The sequence below is a fragment of the Falco punctatus genome (assembly GCF_963210335.1).
Source record: "Falco punctatus genome assembly, chromosome: 11".
Lineage (NCBI taxonomy): Eukaryota > Metazoa > Chordata > Aves > Falconiformes > Falconidae > Falco > Falco punctatus.
In genome coordinates, this window is record NC_137591.1 from 19,351,358 (window position 1) to 19,366,457 (window position 15,100).

At 40.3% G+C, this 15,100-nt stretch overlaps 1 protein-coding gene across 2 annotated transcripts in view; it reads right to left on the reverse strand.

The window, feature by feature from the left end:
• Positions 1–15,078, reverse strand: part of DIPK1A (divergent protein kinase domain 1A) — a 30,800-nt gene extending 15,722 nt beyond the window's left edge. For both annotated transcript variants that reach the window (XM_080407127.1, XM_080407126.1), the window contains exon 1: positions 1,123–15,078. In XM_080407127.1, coding sequence (XP_080263253.1) covers positions 1,123–1,176 — 54 coding nt within the window. In that variant the 5' untranslated portion in view covers positions 1,177–15,078. The remainder of the gene's footprint in view (positions 1–1,122) is intronic.
• Between the last annotated feature and the right edge of the window lie 22 nt (positions 15,079–15,100).

Here is a 15,100-nt window from a genome sequence, read left to right on the forward strand (position 1 = left end):
ATGAGGAATTAAAACAGTTGAGACTTCAAAATGCACGAGGACAAAGTTTACATGTTTTAATCCAGTGATCACAAAGCATTTTATAAGATACCAACAGATGATGAACATGTAAGTAGCATATGTAAGAAAAGTAAATATATTTATCCCCTCCACCTCAACACATGCTCGTTTTAGTTAAAATATCGTGTAACACATTAAAAGGAATCCCAGAGAATAACCCTCAAGGTACCATAAGGTTGCAACTGAGTAACATTTCACAGTCGAACTTCCTGCTACATGTTAGCTACAGCACTTGCAACCAAAACGTTCTCACACTGATAGCGTAAGTAATACAAACGCATACCTGTATATGTAAATACAAAGTGTGTCTATGAGCGCATACATAAATGCACAGGGCAGCTAACTATTGGACAGGAAAAGAAAAGTGCCAGACAAAAATTCTTTTAGGACACGTGAAAAAATGAGTCTACTCGTGCAAGCTGTAGTCCATCCTCTGATGGGATCGACGTCTACAGCACCGGCGACAGGTGTAAAGGAGGGACACGGGGAGAAAAACATGAGGGATCCTCCGGGCCCTGGCAAAGCCGCGGGAGTAACTGCCCAGCTGGAAATCCCCAGGGAGCCCGAGAGAGGCGAGGGAGCCGGCGGCCGGGCTGCTCCCGCCTAACAGGTCCCGCCGGCGGGCAACGCCGGCCGCTCGGGGAGGGCGCCCCGCAGAGCTCGCTGCACCCCGCAGGCGGCAAGAGAGGCCCGGTCCGGCCGGCGGGAGGAGCGGCAACAGGCACCGCGGCCCCCCCAGGCCGCCCGCCACCTGCTCCCGTGCCCCGCCGCCAAGGGGCCCGCCGGCCGCGGCCAGCGCCTCAGACCCGGCGCCGCGACCTCCCGCCGGCCGAGCCACCGAGCGGCAGCGCGGCGCAGCCGAGCCCCGTCCGCCACCAGGCGCCGGCGGGAAGGAACGGCGGCCGCGCCCGCGCCGGGCCGGGGTAAGCGGCGAGCCCTGCGGGGGGCGCCCGCTCCAGAGGTAACTTTGCAGGAGGAGAGAGCGCGGAGGGCAGGGTGTGTTGGCACCGGCCTGCCCGGGCCGACCCGCCCGCCGCGGGGGACGGCTCGCTGCCGGCCTACCTGCGCGTAGTGGGGTTTCCTGAGCCAGGCCCCCGGGAAGAGCCGCCTCGCCATGGCAATCACACATCCCCGCAGCGGGCGGCGATCGGAGGCGGAGCGGCGAGGAGCGCTTCCCCGCCTGCCGCTGCCGCCGGCTCGGCTCGGCGCGGCACACACACGGCGGCGACGGCGGCGAGGGGAGAGGGAGCGAGCGCGGCAGCCGCCCTCTCTCAAGCACCGGCGGCCGCCGAGCGACAGCAGCTGTCAGCGGGCATAAAGGGCGGGCAGCACCGCCGCCACAGGAGCCCGCCCGCGCCGCCAGCCTCTGCCTACAGGGGCGGCCGGCAGCAGCTGTGAGGGGGCGGGGCGAGCAGAGGCACCGCCCCTCTCCCCTCAGGCGCGTCCCGCCGCCGGGGCTGGCCCCGGCCCTGCCGCCGCCGTGAGGGGCGGGAGCGGGGCTCGTCCACCCGGGAGCCACCTACGGGTCCCCCTCGGTGCTTATGTCCGCTAGAGAGTGCTCGGGCCCTGTCTGGGGACAATTATGAAGAAGTCGGTTCATAAATAACGTGTCTCAGTGATTGCAAACAGGTTCCTATCATTTACTGGACAGGGTATTAAAACCAGCTGTGGGCCTGTTATAGTCTAAACAAAAAAACAACAGTATTTCCTCAGAAATAAGGAGGGAGCATTTGTATGGGCCCATATTAAAGCAGATTAGGGGCATCTGTCGCATAAAGTGGGGGAAAGTGGCCAGTTGCTCCTTCACCAGGGGATCTCTCAATGCTTCGCACGCAGTGAGAAGTTCCAGTCCAACTGCAATTAGTGGGAACACTTCAAGTATAATCACCCTTCCTTACGTAAAGTTTGGGTTTTGTTCTGCTTTCCTGTGTTTATGACTTGATCGTGACTTCTTTTAAGGCAACGTGTTCAGCAGAGCCAGTCTGCCCTGGTTTCGGCTGGGAGACTCATGTTTGTGGGATTTTGGGCTGTGAGACTGGGCAAAAGGATCATGCCATGGTGTGGGGATAAAAATAATGAGGAGATAAATGTAGCATGTTATGGCCTTTGGTATTCAGTATGCTTACCAAAGAAGGCTGCTTTGATGAAAAGACAGGTCACAAAAATACTGCTGTAAGAAAAAAGTTACCTTTTTTTGGCAGGGTTTGCTCCTAAGGAAAGAGTGGATCTGGAAACCAAATGTGAGGAGGTCACAAAGTATTAAAACCCTGCAGAATTTAGAGAGGCTTGTGCTTTTAGATTCAAGAACAGTCTGTGACTGCTTTTGGAATAATATAATCACTGCTAGAGTCCCTCTGAAGTATAAATCTGAAAATTAATTAGTAAGATTTGGCACTCCTATGAAAGCAATCCTGGCTTTAATAACAGCCAGCGACTCTCGCAGTGAGGGCGTTTTCTTCTCTTCCTATTCAGGCAGACCCAGATGGCCATGCTTTCTGCATCACCTCCCTCTACAATTCAGTGCTTTGCACAAGTTTAGCTCAATTACGGGCATGCAACGGAAAGGCAACACAAGAGGAGACCACAGAGCAAACATTTAAATGTTTTGCTGAATAATCTCAAACCATTACTTCACCCAGTGCTCTATGCCAGCCCTTGGAATGACAGGCTGGGAGTCATCATGAAATGCAGGTCTTCCATATGGCTGGCAAGCATCTAAGTGTTTCATTCCTGTTATGTCTGGATCCAAACAGTTCCTGGCGTGTGTTCATTAGAGGATATATTTTTCACTCAGTACATGAGATCTTCGTCATCTGTGAGAGCAGGTGCTTTATTCCAGCACCAAAGTGTTTAGTTCTTCTTCAAGTACTCTTTGTGCCCAGGCTTTGCTAAATGCTAAAAAGTAAGACCATTTCAGCCTTTTTCAGCTACCTGTTAAACAGAATTCCCAGTTAAGCCTCAGTAGCGGCAACTCCCATAAAAGGCTAGGCCATGCAAGCTAGAACAGTAATAGAAAAGGTGTAACGTGCTGATCTGGCATTCAGTGGGTGTGCAAACCCAAAGGAATATTCTAAAGGCCAGGGGGCAGATGCTGAAAAGCAGCAGAGGTAGAACATAAATCATACTGATACATCTTTTACTGTGCAGCTTTTCCATTCACACATGCCTTTCCATTCTGGAGTTCATGCATTACCCACTTTCGTATGCCAGTGCCAAAACTCTGATATATCTTAATGCCCAAGCAGTAAAAGTTATGCTGATTTATCGCTACCTTTTAATTTTTCAGTTTCTTATCCAGCTATATCAACACTGAGTGTTATTATCTAGTGATGCAGGGTTTGTGTATAAGATAGAAATCAACTGTTCATTATACAAGTGCAGTGTTTGTCACTCACATTGTCAAAAGGTAAATGTGATTTTATAATACCTTCTTACCTTCACCATCAATTCTATGACAACCTGGAGCTTATTGCATACTAAAAGTAACCCAGAAAAACCTGAGTGGTTACATGTGCTGAAGCATTCAGGAATTCTGGACATATAATAAATGAAAATATGAGACTAATAAGTAGAATAGAAAACTACAGAGAAGAAACTGAATTCTTCAAGATACTCAGTATAATGTGCAACTTTTAAAATGTAATAAGGAATTCTATCAAATTTCTTTTCAAAGAAAGTCTGTGTTACTTGAGCAAGTAATACAGGTTTTAACGTTAAACAAAAGCTAAACATTAACTTACTGCAATGATGCTTAGACTTGCATCTTACACAGTTATTTGAAGCAGCTGCACCCACATACTCATTTAACTTGGATGCTGTTATAAGAGAATCCATGGGAAATCCTCAGGCTTCACACACTCTCCTCACCATCATATTATATGCAGGGAGCCTCTGGCTAATGTTAATAAGCACAAGACTTCTAATGTCAACAATCACAAGACTTTTCTTCCTCACAACTTCCACTCTGCTTAGCATGGCTTCCTGGATTAGCGCTCTTACTCTTTGGATACGCTTAAGAGACATTCTGTGATCCTGGACAGGACCACTATTTTAAAGTATTACAGCACCAGTAGGAATGTAATTCCTTAGTATTTGTCTTGGTTTGTAATTACCTCTAAAAAATGTATCTACACTATATACAACATGACAATGACTTAAAATAAGCCCACCTGCACTTCCTAGAATAAAGTCTACAAAAATTTAGAGGTTTCTCTTCGTATTACCCAGCTATCAATTGTGATTGCTCAAAGATCTGTCTGGGAGTCTGGTTTTACACAGACTCTACTTCCTTAGGCCTGCCTTTGTGGAAGAGAATGAAGATCTGGGGATGCATCCAACCTTTAGACCTAAACTTTCCCTGATGTTCCCTTCAGAATGAGATTCTACTTCCTTCTCTTCCTGCAAATTCCTGTGAACTCTGACTTAATCAGTGTGTTAATTTTAATTTTATCATAATAAATTATTTCCTATCACATTCAAATTCTTATAAATGCTAATGCTTCCAGTGCATTAACAGGTGGAGCCATCTCTTACCCAGAAAGCAGACAAAGCCTGTTAACAATTTCCTCAAGACTTAATTTGTTATGAACAAATCATTAGGAAACAGACTCTTCCAGCCTGCAGGTTTCATTTCTAACGCTATATTCACATGGTCACTTTAATCTTGCATAAATCCACCCTGCTGCAGAAGCAGATGGAGTCACCTTCTTCTCTTACTCTTGCTGTTGGTGCCTACCTTCTCCCTTCAGTTAGCACAACCATTTCTGTTGTGTAAAGATCTAGATCAATGATCTGAAGTAAAAACTAATTTTAATTCTTTCTTCCTCTGAGTTAGGTTAGAGGCAGTCCAGTTCCTTTCATCAGTGGCTTGGATTTATGTCAAAGTAAAGTGGCTGTTTGTAACCACTGAAACTTTTATCTTACTTAAACATATCTATCTCAAAAATCATGTTTTAATACAGTCAGATAAATTACATAAATGCATGTGACTCATTTGTAGCTCTTGTCTGAAATGAGACCCAACTATTATTAAACATTCAGAGATGCTGATTAATTTGAGGTGCAAGTCTTTGCTTTGAGACACACAACATCTACTGTTTTTTCTGGTATATTGTTTACAATTCAAAATGTACTAGAAAACATTACAGCTAATAAGTCTTAATAACTTAACATGTTTAGAGTAAATAGATCTTCATAAATTCAGAATAGGAAACTTTATCTATTACATTCCTTTATATATTAGAGGACTGAGGAAACTCCAAAAATATTCTGCTCAGAGGAAAAAAATTGAAGGTAGACATTACCTCATTAATGGTCAATTGTAAGCAAACACTAAACAGCAGTTTGCATTTCTGTTCTCATTGTTTCAAAGTCTACAAAGACAACACAGTTCAGATTCAATCAAGCAATAAAACTGTTTCCTCTGGACGTATTTGTCCTGTCAAGTCTATTACCTCTAATAACTGCTGGAGTTTTAAAGTTCAAGAATTTTACTCAAGATTATTTGAGGTTATATGTTAAAATGCATGGTCAGAGTACATTTGTTAGCATTAATCTATTTCTGGTTTGGAAATAATTTCATCATTTTCAGACAACTTATTTTTGCATAATGATTTTTAAAATGTACGCAGCTTTCAGCATGGTTATTTTGCTTAATTATTGAGGCTGCTTCCTTCTATGAATTAGTGGCAAAATAAAGTTATAATCTATTATGAACTTGAAGTAAAATACTTGTATGTTCTGTCTATCTTATGCTCATAGTGGTCATCTGTTAATAAACCCATTTTAATAATTGGAATGTTAGAGTCTTCATTCCTATTTGTGGACTTTCCTATAAAGATAAATAGTCTAGCTGGCATTTTCTTAATGCCCTACTGCCATTTCCCAAAACTTCTTACACTGAATTAGCACTTCCGTCTTCCTCCTTACTTCATAAGGTAGCTCAGAGAGCTAGGAAACATCCAAGTTCTAGACCACACTCTTTCCAAAATGCTACTTAGGTTCTAAAACTGGATTCCAGTACTGAAATTAGTACATGATGACATAAGTCAATGGTGAGAAGATGTCAGCAGAATTCAATTCAGAAAGGAGATGCTAATTTTTAACTCCTAAGGAAGTTTAGTATCAGAACAAATTACCTAGCAGGGTAGTACATTTTTCAACACGTGGTGTTCTTAATTAAGAGCTCTGACTTAAGTGCAATGAAGAAAACAGCTGCAATGGTTTAATACACTGCTACCCCCAGCTGCCCTGCCATCCCCTCTGCCGGAGGACATTTCCACAACAGAACTGTTTCAGTTCACAGTCCAGCATATTTGCTTTAATTGCCTGTGAAAATCAGTTCACACTAAAATGCTAGACTGTGAGCCTCAGCTAGTGAGGGACAGATATGCCCTGCCTTCTGCCGGCTATGGTACAGAAGGGAAAAATGGGCAGAAGAGCAACTACTGATAACAGACCTGCTATGTGAAACCCTTTCCTCTTGTCCTCTATTACTTACACCTACTCCCATGCTGTTCTCTCACTCCTGCCATACAACTGTTTTTCTAGCTGAATGGTGAACTGTTTGACAAATCCAAATTAAAAATAACCCAGAAAAATAAAAAAGCCACACCAGTTCTCTGGTTTGATTCCACATGTCGCTGTGGACTGTCATATTCAGAAATACAGGAATAGCTTGGCATTTGGAAGAAGCAGCAGAAACAGGAACTGCTTAAAATGGGATAAGAAGAAAAGCTCTTCAAATCTGCCCTTCAACTGATGTCTTCTTAAAATACATACTCCAGCCCAGTGATTTGTTGGGCAGCGTGAATGAATCATTGTGTTATGTAGGAATTTGAACTGAACTAGTCATTCGTTCAGGCTTTAAATCATACATAAGTAAATCGGCTTCAGTTTGCAGGCTTTAATGAAGCTGAGAATTTGGCCCTGTATGCAAGAATTAGTACAATGTACGGGCATGCCTTATCGAACAGTCTTAGTGACACTGGCAAAAATTACTCAGAACGTAACACTTTGTCTTACTTCTTTTGCTATATTCATAACGTCTGTATGTGAAATACAGAAATTTTGTGCTGAATTGTTAGGGGATTCTGACAGCACCCTGGAAAAGTACTAACAGTTAGCAGAAAATTTTAGGAAATAAATATTTCCTTTTAGGAAAAAAAATACATATATATATTTACACTTGCAAGGATTATAAATTTATTAAGTCTAGATTTTTTTGCTTGGTATTATTTTATTAAAGTTGGTAATTCTGAGGTAATTTGTAATACATGAACTTCCTTACAAAACTTCTCACCCTTTATGAAGGAAGCAGCAATGCGTTGCTTAAATTCCAAGCTCTTAACTAGCTATATGTACAGTTGATCAACCTAAGTATTCACCATTGTTTTTTCTAGATAAAACAGTTTTCACTTCCCTTTAAATAAACAACAAAACAAAGAGACAGACAGTCAACTATATTCCTGGCAGAGAGCAGATGCCTTTTTCGATCCCTAGAGTAGGCAGTGTATTGATTGTATATTAATTAATTCCTGTAGCCTACTTTCTGTAAAGTTCTGTGGGATTGTTCATAGAAAACATCCCGGTAGGCAAAAGGTATTAATTGGATTATTTTAAATTTGTCAACATCTAAATTTCTACAGTACTTAGCAGCTATTCCTATTGTTAACATAATTACCAGAATAAAATAAAACCATTTTATACTTAGAATGTTTTCTTTTAGAAGCAAAAATGCTGTTGTAAAGGAAGTATGGAACTTCAATTCACATACCAGTTTTCTTACATCATTAAAAATACTCAAACAAAATAAATTCAGTAATCTAAAATGTATTCTTTGAGTTCTTTGCTATGTAGTAGAACACATTTCTGAAGAACAGATGTTTTTGACCTATCTATACAAAATAATAAATGAATGACAACAGAGTAACTACTAAGTTACAGCATTTCTAAAGGTGTTTTTTTTCTCTAATAGAATGCCAAAAGGCAAGCTGGAGCAGTAACAGTTTAAAATTCTTTAAGTAAATGAGCAAGCTTATGCTACTATAGTATACAGTATTACATATATCTATATGCTTCATTTAACTTTGGGGAGGTATCACTGCAGTCATAGACCGACTGTATCATATCAATATACTCTAGAAGTATCTTGTCAAATTAGGCTTATGCACAGTTCCTGCAAGGCTCCGCAAGCCTGGCTCTGCGCAGCACTGCAGTTCTCACTGACCAGTTCTGCCACATGCTTTTTTAGCAACACCAAAATTCACAACAGAAATAATTTTTCCCCTGTCCTCTCCCAGCTTATTTTATTTCTGTCACAGTCATCCCTGTTCCCACCCCCGACCCCCAATCTGGATAAAACTGGTTTGAGACAGTCTTATAACCTAGACCATCAATATTATTTTATTATTTTTAATCAGAGATTATTTTTTAGCCCAGTTTCTGTGATGGTATTTGCAGCACAGCTTTTGCCTTCATTAAGGATGTGTGGAGAGCACCTGAGGAGGTTGTGGTGGGAACTTCATAAAGCAGCCCAACTGCTAAAGAAAATGCATTGTGGAATTGCAACTGAAGTAATTTTGTTATTTGAAGGTACAGTATCTGTAAGAACACAGGCCTCAAAGATGTATTTTAAGATTGCTCTGTATGAATCTACATCAGAAATCATGCTATTTGATTCCTTGCCTTAGGTTTAAAAGAAACAAAGGCTGCATTTTATATACAATTAATTCTATTAAAATAGCTATAATTTCTCTGAGTGTACAAAGAATAAACTATTGCAGTTAATTAAAGCATTTATTAGCTCAAAAGAAACACATTGAAAATATATCCTTTGTGATAAACCAAATATATTCAGTGCTGTTACGATGAACGTGCATGCCCTGAGTTCTCATTGTATGTAGGTTCAGAGCCCTCTTTCCAAACAGAGCATTCAAATAACAACAGCATCACACCCAGACAGAAGCTGTAGCAGATAAAGCATTTTCTTTTGACCGAGCAGGTCATCAGATCCTTTCTAGATCTTTTATATTACAAAGTAGCTGCACAAGAGGAGATTTAATCCACAAACCTGCATTTTCAACCCACAAAACCAATCTAAGCTTGGGATTTGGGAGTATACCTGCAAAAAAAATTAGTAGTGGGTGAAGTAAACTGAACAGTTCTCTAATTATGTAGAGTCTTTGTTAGACTCTTACACCTCTAATAAGGGTTAACTGGTAGCTGGTCAATGCAGTCGTATTTGACAGAGGTAGTACGATTTCTCTAAAAATATTTCAGATGACTAGAGATAGTTATTTTCTATTTTGTCTAGATATGTATTAAAGAACTTCTTATAGTTTAGGTCAGCTTTGATGTGAGATTTGCAGAGTTTTCAATCAACTTATTTTATGACTGCCTCTATATACACCAACAAACAGACTTACTGTGTGCTGACATACAAGCTGACCTCCTTTTACCTATGTTTTATCCCAGCTTCTTCTTCAGATCCTGCAACTAACTGTCCATATTAAAACCCTTCTGCACAGTATTGTTTGAACCTGGACTCATTTACACAACTGAGGAAATAGATTTATGTCTAGTTTTACTTCAAGTCAAACTCTAACCACAACTATTATTCCCTATCAGAAACTGAGTTACAATTTATTTTAATTAAAAATGAGAACAAAGTGGAAACCATACAACTTTTCCATCTCTTTTTTTTTTCCATCCCTCTTCCCAGCCATCATGTCTAATTCAAAGTGCATTCTAAATGGAAGAAAACGACATATTCAGCCAGTGATTAATTCCTACAGTTTGCTGTTTCTGATTAAAAATGTTTTTAAATAAGACCTGGATTTACAGGTCTAGCAAGTAAGAATGCCCTTTTTGCCACAGGCTATCCACTGGTAATTAAATCACACCAGTAATCTGATACAACATTATATATTTACTAGTATGATAGCACTGTCACAGACATTTTACATCCTAAAACCTGCAGTAAATTAAAAAGTCCTTGGAGGCCATCACTACTTGGCCTCTTGGTCTGCTGAATTCCAGGCAGGGCAAAAGAAAATCAGTTCTACTTTTAGGAATCACCTGCATGCTAGCACAGTGTCTTGTTAATGCTTGCCTGCATTTTCTCCTGTGCTTGGAAAGTACAGCTCTAGAATCGTTCCTACCTGAGAAATTTGAGAGAGTTGGTAAAGGTCCTGGGAGACGCAAACTGGCAAAACACTGTTGTAATTTGAAGGAGTATTAAACTGTAGCAACCTGACTTCTTAATTAGATAATCCTCACACATACTTAGTACACTTCCCCTTTCGTGCCTTGTCTTCATAAGTTTGTCTTAGCTTTTTGGGGTGTTTTCATATAGGCAAGCCCCTTGAATGTGGTCTTTCTCATCCTGAAATTGTCTTCATATCTGCTTATGGCAGGTCTGGGTATTCCCCTTTGCATTCCTTATGGGCAGGAGGACGGACTTCGATTTGCTGTAACGGAGCACAGCAGAGCCACCAGGACCCCTGTACGGCCACCAGTGCTGCCTGGGTTCCGAAAGCATGTGGTCCTCAATTCCAGCCAGGCTGAAGCCATCACATAATGCTTTTTAGTTATCAGTGAATTCACAGGGCCAGCATGTTTACTTGTCAGTCCTGCTTGGCAAACTTCTGTTTTCCTGACTCAAGAAGCAGCTCGTATGTTACATAAGCAGAAATTTGAGTTGTCGCTTTGTAAGCTGCCCATGACCATGGAACATGCATTTGGTCATCTGAAAGAGAGATGGCAGTCCATGGGATCAAACTGAAGGTCAGTTTATGTTTCCCTGTTGGCTTGTTGTAGATGTTTTGTTCTATAACTGAATGCAGATAAGCAACGCTGTATGAGAACAGAATCTGGGCTTTCAGGCTGAGATAACATGGCATCAGTGTGGAAAGATCAAAGTACATGTTGGACAAGAGCTAGTACATTTGGATTAGCCAAAACAATGATACTTAGGTTGCTCCTTTTACTTAAGCACATCAAAGTTAACAACTGTAGTAGTATCACTATTTCATAAGCAATGGAAAAATGAAGTTGATGGCTCGGCTAGCACATTGGCCTGGGACCACTTACAATTCTTTCCACGCAGCAATCTTGGAGTGGCAGCAGCTACAGAGAGGGCTACTGCCTTACCTCCAGCCCCTGCACCTGAATTTACAAGACTGCAAACGGCTCTAAATGTTAGCAGGATCCTGTCATGCTGCACTGTCCCAAAGTATTTTGTCTCCATCATCATCAGATAAAGAGATGCTATTAGGAAAAATAAAAGAAAATAAGAGGAGTGAGGGACTTTCCATCTGAGTGGGACTTGGCAGGCCTGCTGAAAGCTTGTGAGAAGGCCCATACTGCATTCCAGGTGGTGGGAGAGCAGAAGGAATGCTGTACTAATTCTCCCTCTGGCTAGACTGATGTCCAGAACAGATTTTTCACTGTGGATGAAATGGCAATATTCTGCCATGTAACTGTGTCCTGAGGGGCTGTTAAACATTTTTTTACTTCAGTTTAGAGTTAAGGGGTAAGTCTGGCCTGTACTGCTACAAAATTTAACCACACAAGAGCTGGAAATTCTGCTCTAGCAGGCATTTTTTACAGTCCACAAAGGAGCATAGATGCTGACAGACAAAACCTTGCCATAAAACTATGATCCACAGTCTTCATGAAGCTATGATACAACCCATCATGATGTAAAATATTTGAGGCTGAAGTTAGTTTTGCAAATTTGCAGAACATAGCTAAAGCGTATGACTAAAACGCTTGCTTAGGTTTTAACTCCGAAATGCTGGCTATGTGTTTTAGCTTTAGTCACAAGAGCTTCAGAAACTGTTTTCAGATCTGTGCTTGGAGAGTAGGGGAAGGAATGCATCACACCGGTGCATGACTGAATTCCCAGGGAGTTTGGGAACCGGAATCTCTTTCTGATCCAGGCAATTAACCAAAATTTCAAGTCTTGGCAGCTGTGTGTTTTCTGAAAGAAGGTGATTATATGACCATGGCAGCAGAATGACAGTGCACAGAGAGTAGTAAACCTCTCTTAAATTCCAACTCTGAGTAACGAGCTCATATTTTTATGCACTGGTCTCACAAGAAAAAGCCAGGAAGAAAGATTACTCAGGACTATGCTTGCATACCTTCACAAAATTTGCGCTAGCTAGAATAGTAATAAGCTGCAGTTCTCTCGCAGCTATTTTCTGGAGCTAAAATAATGCCACATATGCTCATAAGTCTTCAGCACAGAAGAGACAGTATTACCAGTAAGAGCACAGTAACTCATACATAAGCACCCTCAGCAAGGCCAAACCTAGTCAAGCACTTATTTTTTTCTCCTTTGGTCCTCACTCACTGTCTTTTGGCACAAAAAAATGTTAGTGTAACTAAGATGCAAGACATAGTCTCTCACAACAAAAGCCCTTCTCATTCTTTTGCTAGCATGCTCAAAGATGTTGTAAATAATGTAGAAACACTGTGTCTCAAGCTCTATTTCAGTCCTTGAGTATCTGATATTATTACAAGTTTCATTTTTTCCACTGTTACACATATGTGAACTGAGGGATTGCTTCTTGTTCAGCCACTTCCAGCAAACAGAGATTTCAGCCATCGTGGGGTATGAAATACGAACTACACATTAGGAATAACTAAGGTCTTCTCTTAGAATTATGTGAACAATAAATAGCTTATAAGTGCTTTGAATTGTGAACTATAGAGCACGTGAACTATCTATCCACCTACCAAAGACCACTCAGTCATACAAAATCCTGACTTATGTTTTACAAGTAATTTCAGAAAGGTTACACATCTGGAATAAATTTTTAAGTGAATCAAGTATTAAGGACTTCTTAAGCTGCAGCTTGACATTTTTTCAGGCATCTGAAATCTCTGTTATTAGATGCAGAGCTCATAGCTGGGTTTGTTAAGGCTTTGGTGTTTTGAGTAACAGTGTCAGGATTTAAAGAACAGATTGCTAAATGTTACTTTTTAGAAGGTAAACAACCTTCTAATGGTTTTCAAGTTTAAATGTGGCTTAGTTCAAAGGCTAATAAAGATTGTGATACAAACAGACCATATACTTACCCACACAGTAATTGCTGTTTAATGCATGTGTTGCAGAAGTGCTTTAGAAACTTACATTCAAAAACAGGACTGCAATACTCTCACAATATTCTATCTTCAAAAGTTATGAGCAGTAGGTTGATAAATATTAAGGAGGTAAGAATGAAGAAATAATTGCTTAGAATTAGTGGGGCAAATATGTTGGTTTTCTATACATTTAATTTATCAGGAAAAAATAGTATTTGACTGGCTAAACTGGGTCAACCAATGATCGTGACAGTGAACACTGGAAATAAAAATATATTTACAGTTCAAGATAGCAAGCAAGAGCTGGACATTCGCAAGAAGATGATGGAGTACAGGGCAGGTTTTTTCAGGATTCCCTGATCCCTGAGAAGATAAAGAAGATGGGAAAGGCAATGGTGAAGACCAATATCAGGGTAATTTACAGCCAGTAATATTATTTTCCTCTGTATTGTTAATATATTATTATTGATATTGAGGATGAAAAATTATTAGCAGTCTTGTCTATCTGGAAAAATATTCAAAGGTGTCTATTTTAAAATGTTTTCAGTGCTATTTTTATAACTTTGGTATAAAGATAGAATAATTACTGTGTTTTATGATAACAATTGTTAGCTAGTTGTAAGGCAATTAATATAAAATTCTTGATAATATCGCTTGCCTGCTTTTAGATTTTGAAATTGAGGATTGTTTTCTGAGGTGAGCCATAATAAATGCAGCATATGAGCATTGTCACACTAATTATTATGTTTATGTAAAAATAGATGTACCATACTTATCTTGATTTAAGATAGGAAGATCCCAGGTGAGCTTCCTCACTGTTCCCATGTTTTAACAATGCAGAGAAAATGGCCTGGGATCTAATTTTCCCTCCTTACTGAATTGTGGTCATGACAACCATCTGTACAAGGATAAGCTTTACAGTATTGTCTTGTTCAAGGGTATCATTTTGACATTATGTTCTGTGATACAATAAGGTAATGGAAAATAATACTGTGCAGCAGTTGGTGCTTTCATCTACATACACTGCTGACGTACACTTTTGGAGTTTGTACATTTTGGTTTCCTTGTTTAACATTTATGTGACCACTGTGGCCAGGAAAGTATATAAAAATAACACCAGCCTTTAAAAAATATGTTAACATTTGAGAGAAGGGCCACCAGTTGAGGGAAATGCCACTGTTTCTGACTCTTCAAATTTATCCATCTCTGCTGGGTACCAGTGAATTTACATTTTGGATATGAAATTTAATTTTTCTCTGCTGTGTGAGCAAGGGAAGATAAAATTTTTAAAAGCCAAGACACTGATTTTGCATGTCTTTATGGCAAGAGCTTGCCTACCAGTATGTGGACAAATATAAACAGAGGTGAAGACAGTGCCAGGTTGTTATTATTCAGCTCCTTCCTGAAATACAGCTATTTATGAGATGACATGGAATAAAGTTAAACATACCTATTATTAAGTAGAATCTGATAGATAATCAAAGACTATTTTTTCCCTGAAACTTCTACAGAAGAAAGCACTTACTGACATTGGACAGAAAGTAATCTAATTTGGCTTTGGACACTCTGTACCTCAAAGTACACACACAATATGTCTGGAATTGAAACACAACAGCAGAGATTGCTTAAACTGTTCAAATACTTTTGAGGTGTTAGTGGAAGACAAAAAAGAAAGTAAGGCAGGGAAGTTCATTCTAAAATCATACAGTCTTGCCATACGTTAACAGAAGAAATAACTGGTTGTTTTACTACTAGCACTGAATAGAAAGCAAAGATTCTAGCTTGCTCCGAATCAGATTAATCATATGTGGTTCACAGTATAGTAATGGGAATTGTGGAGAATTTTTGAACTAGGTTTTTTACTATTGCTGTTGATTTCTTTGCCCTGCATATACCAGTAATTAACAAGGATCCTCCTGCTGCTGCAAATACTGGTTTACCAGTAATT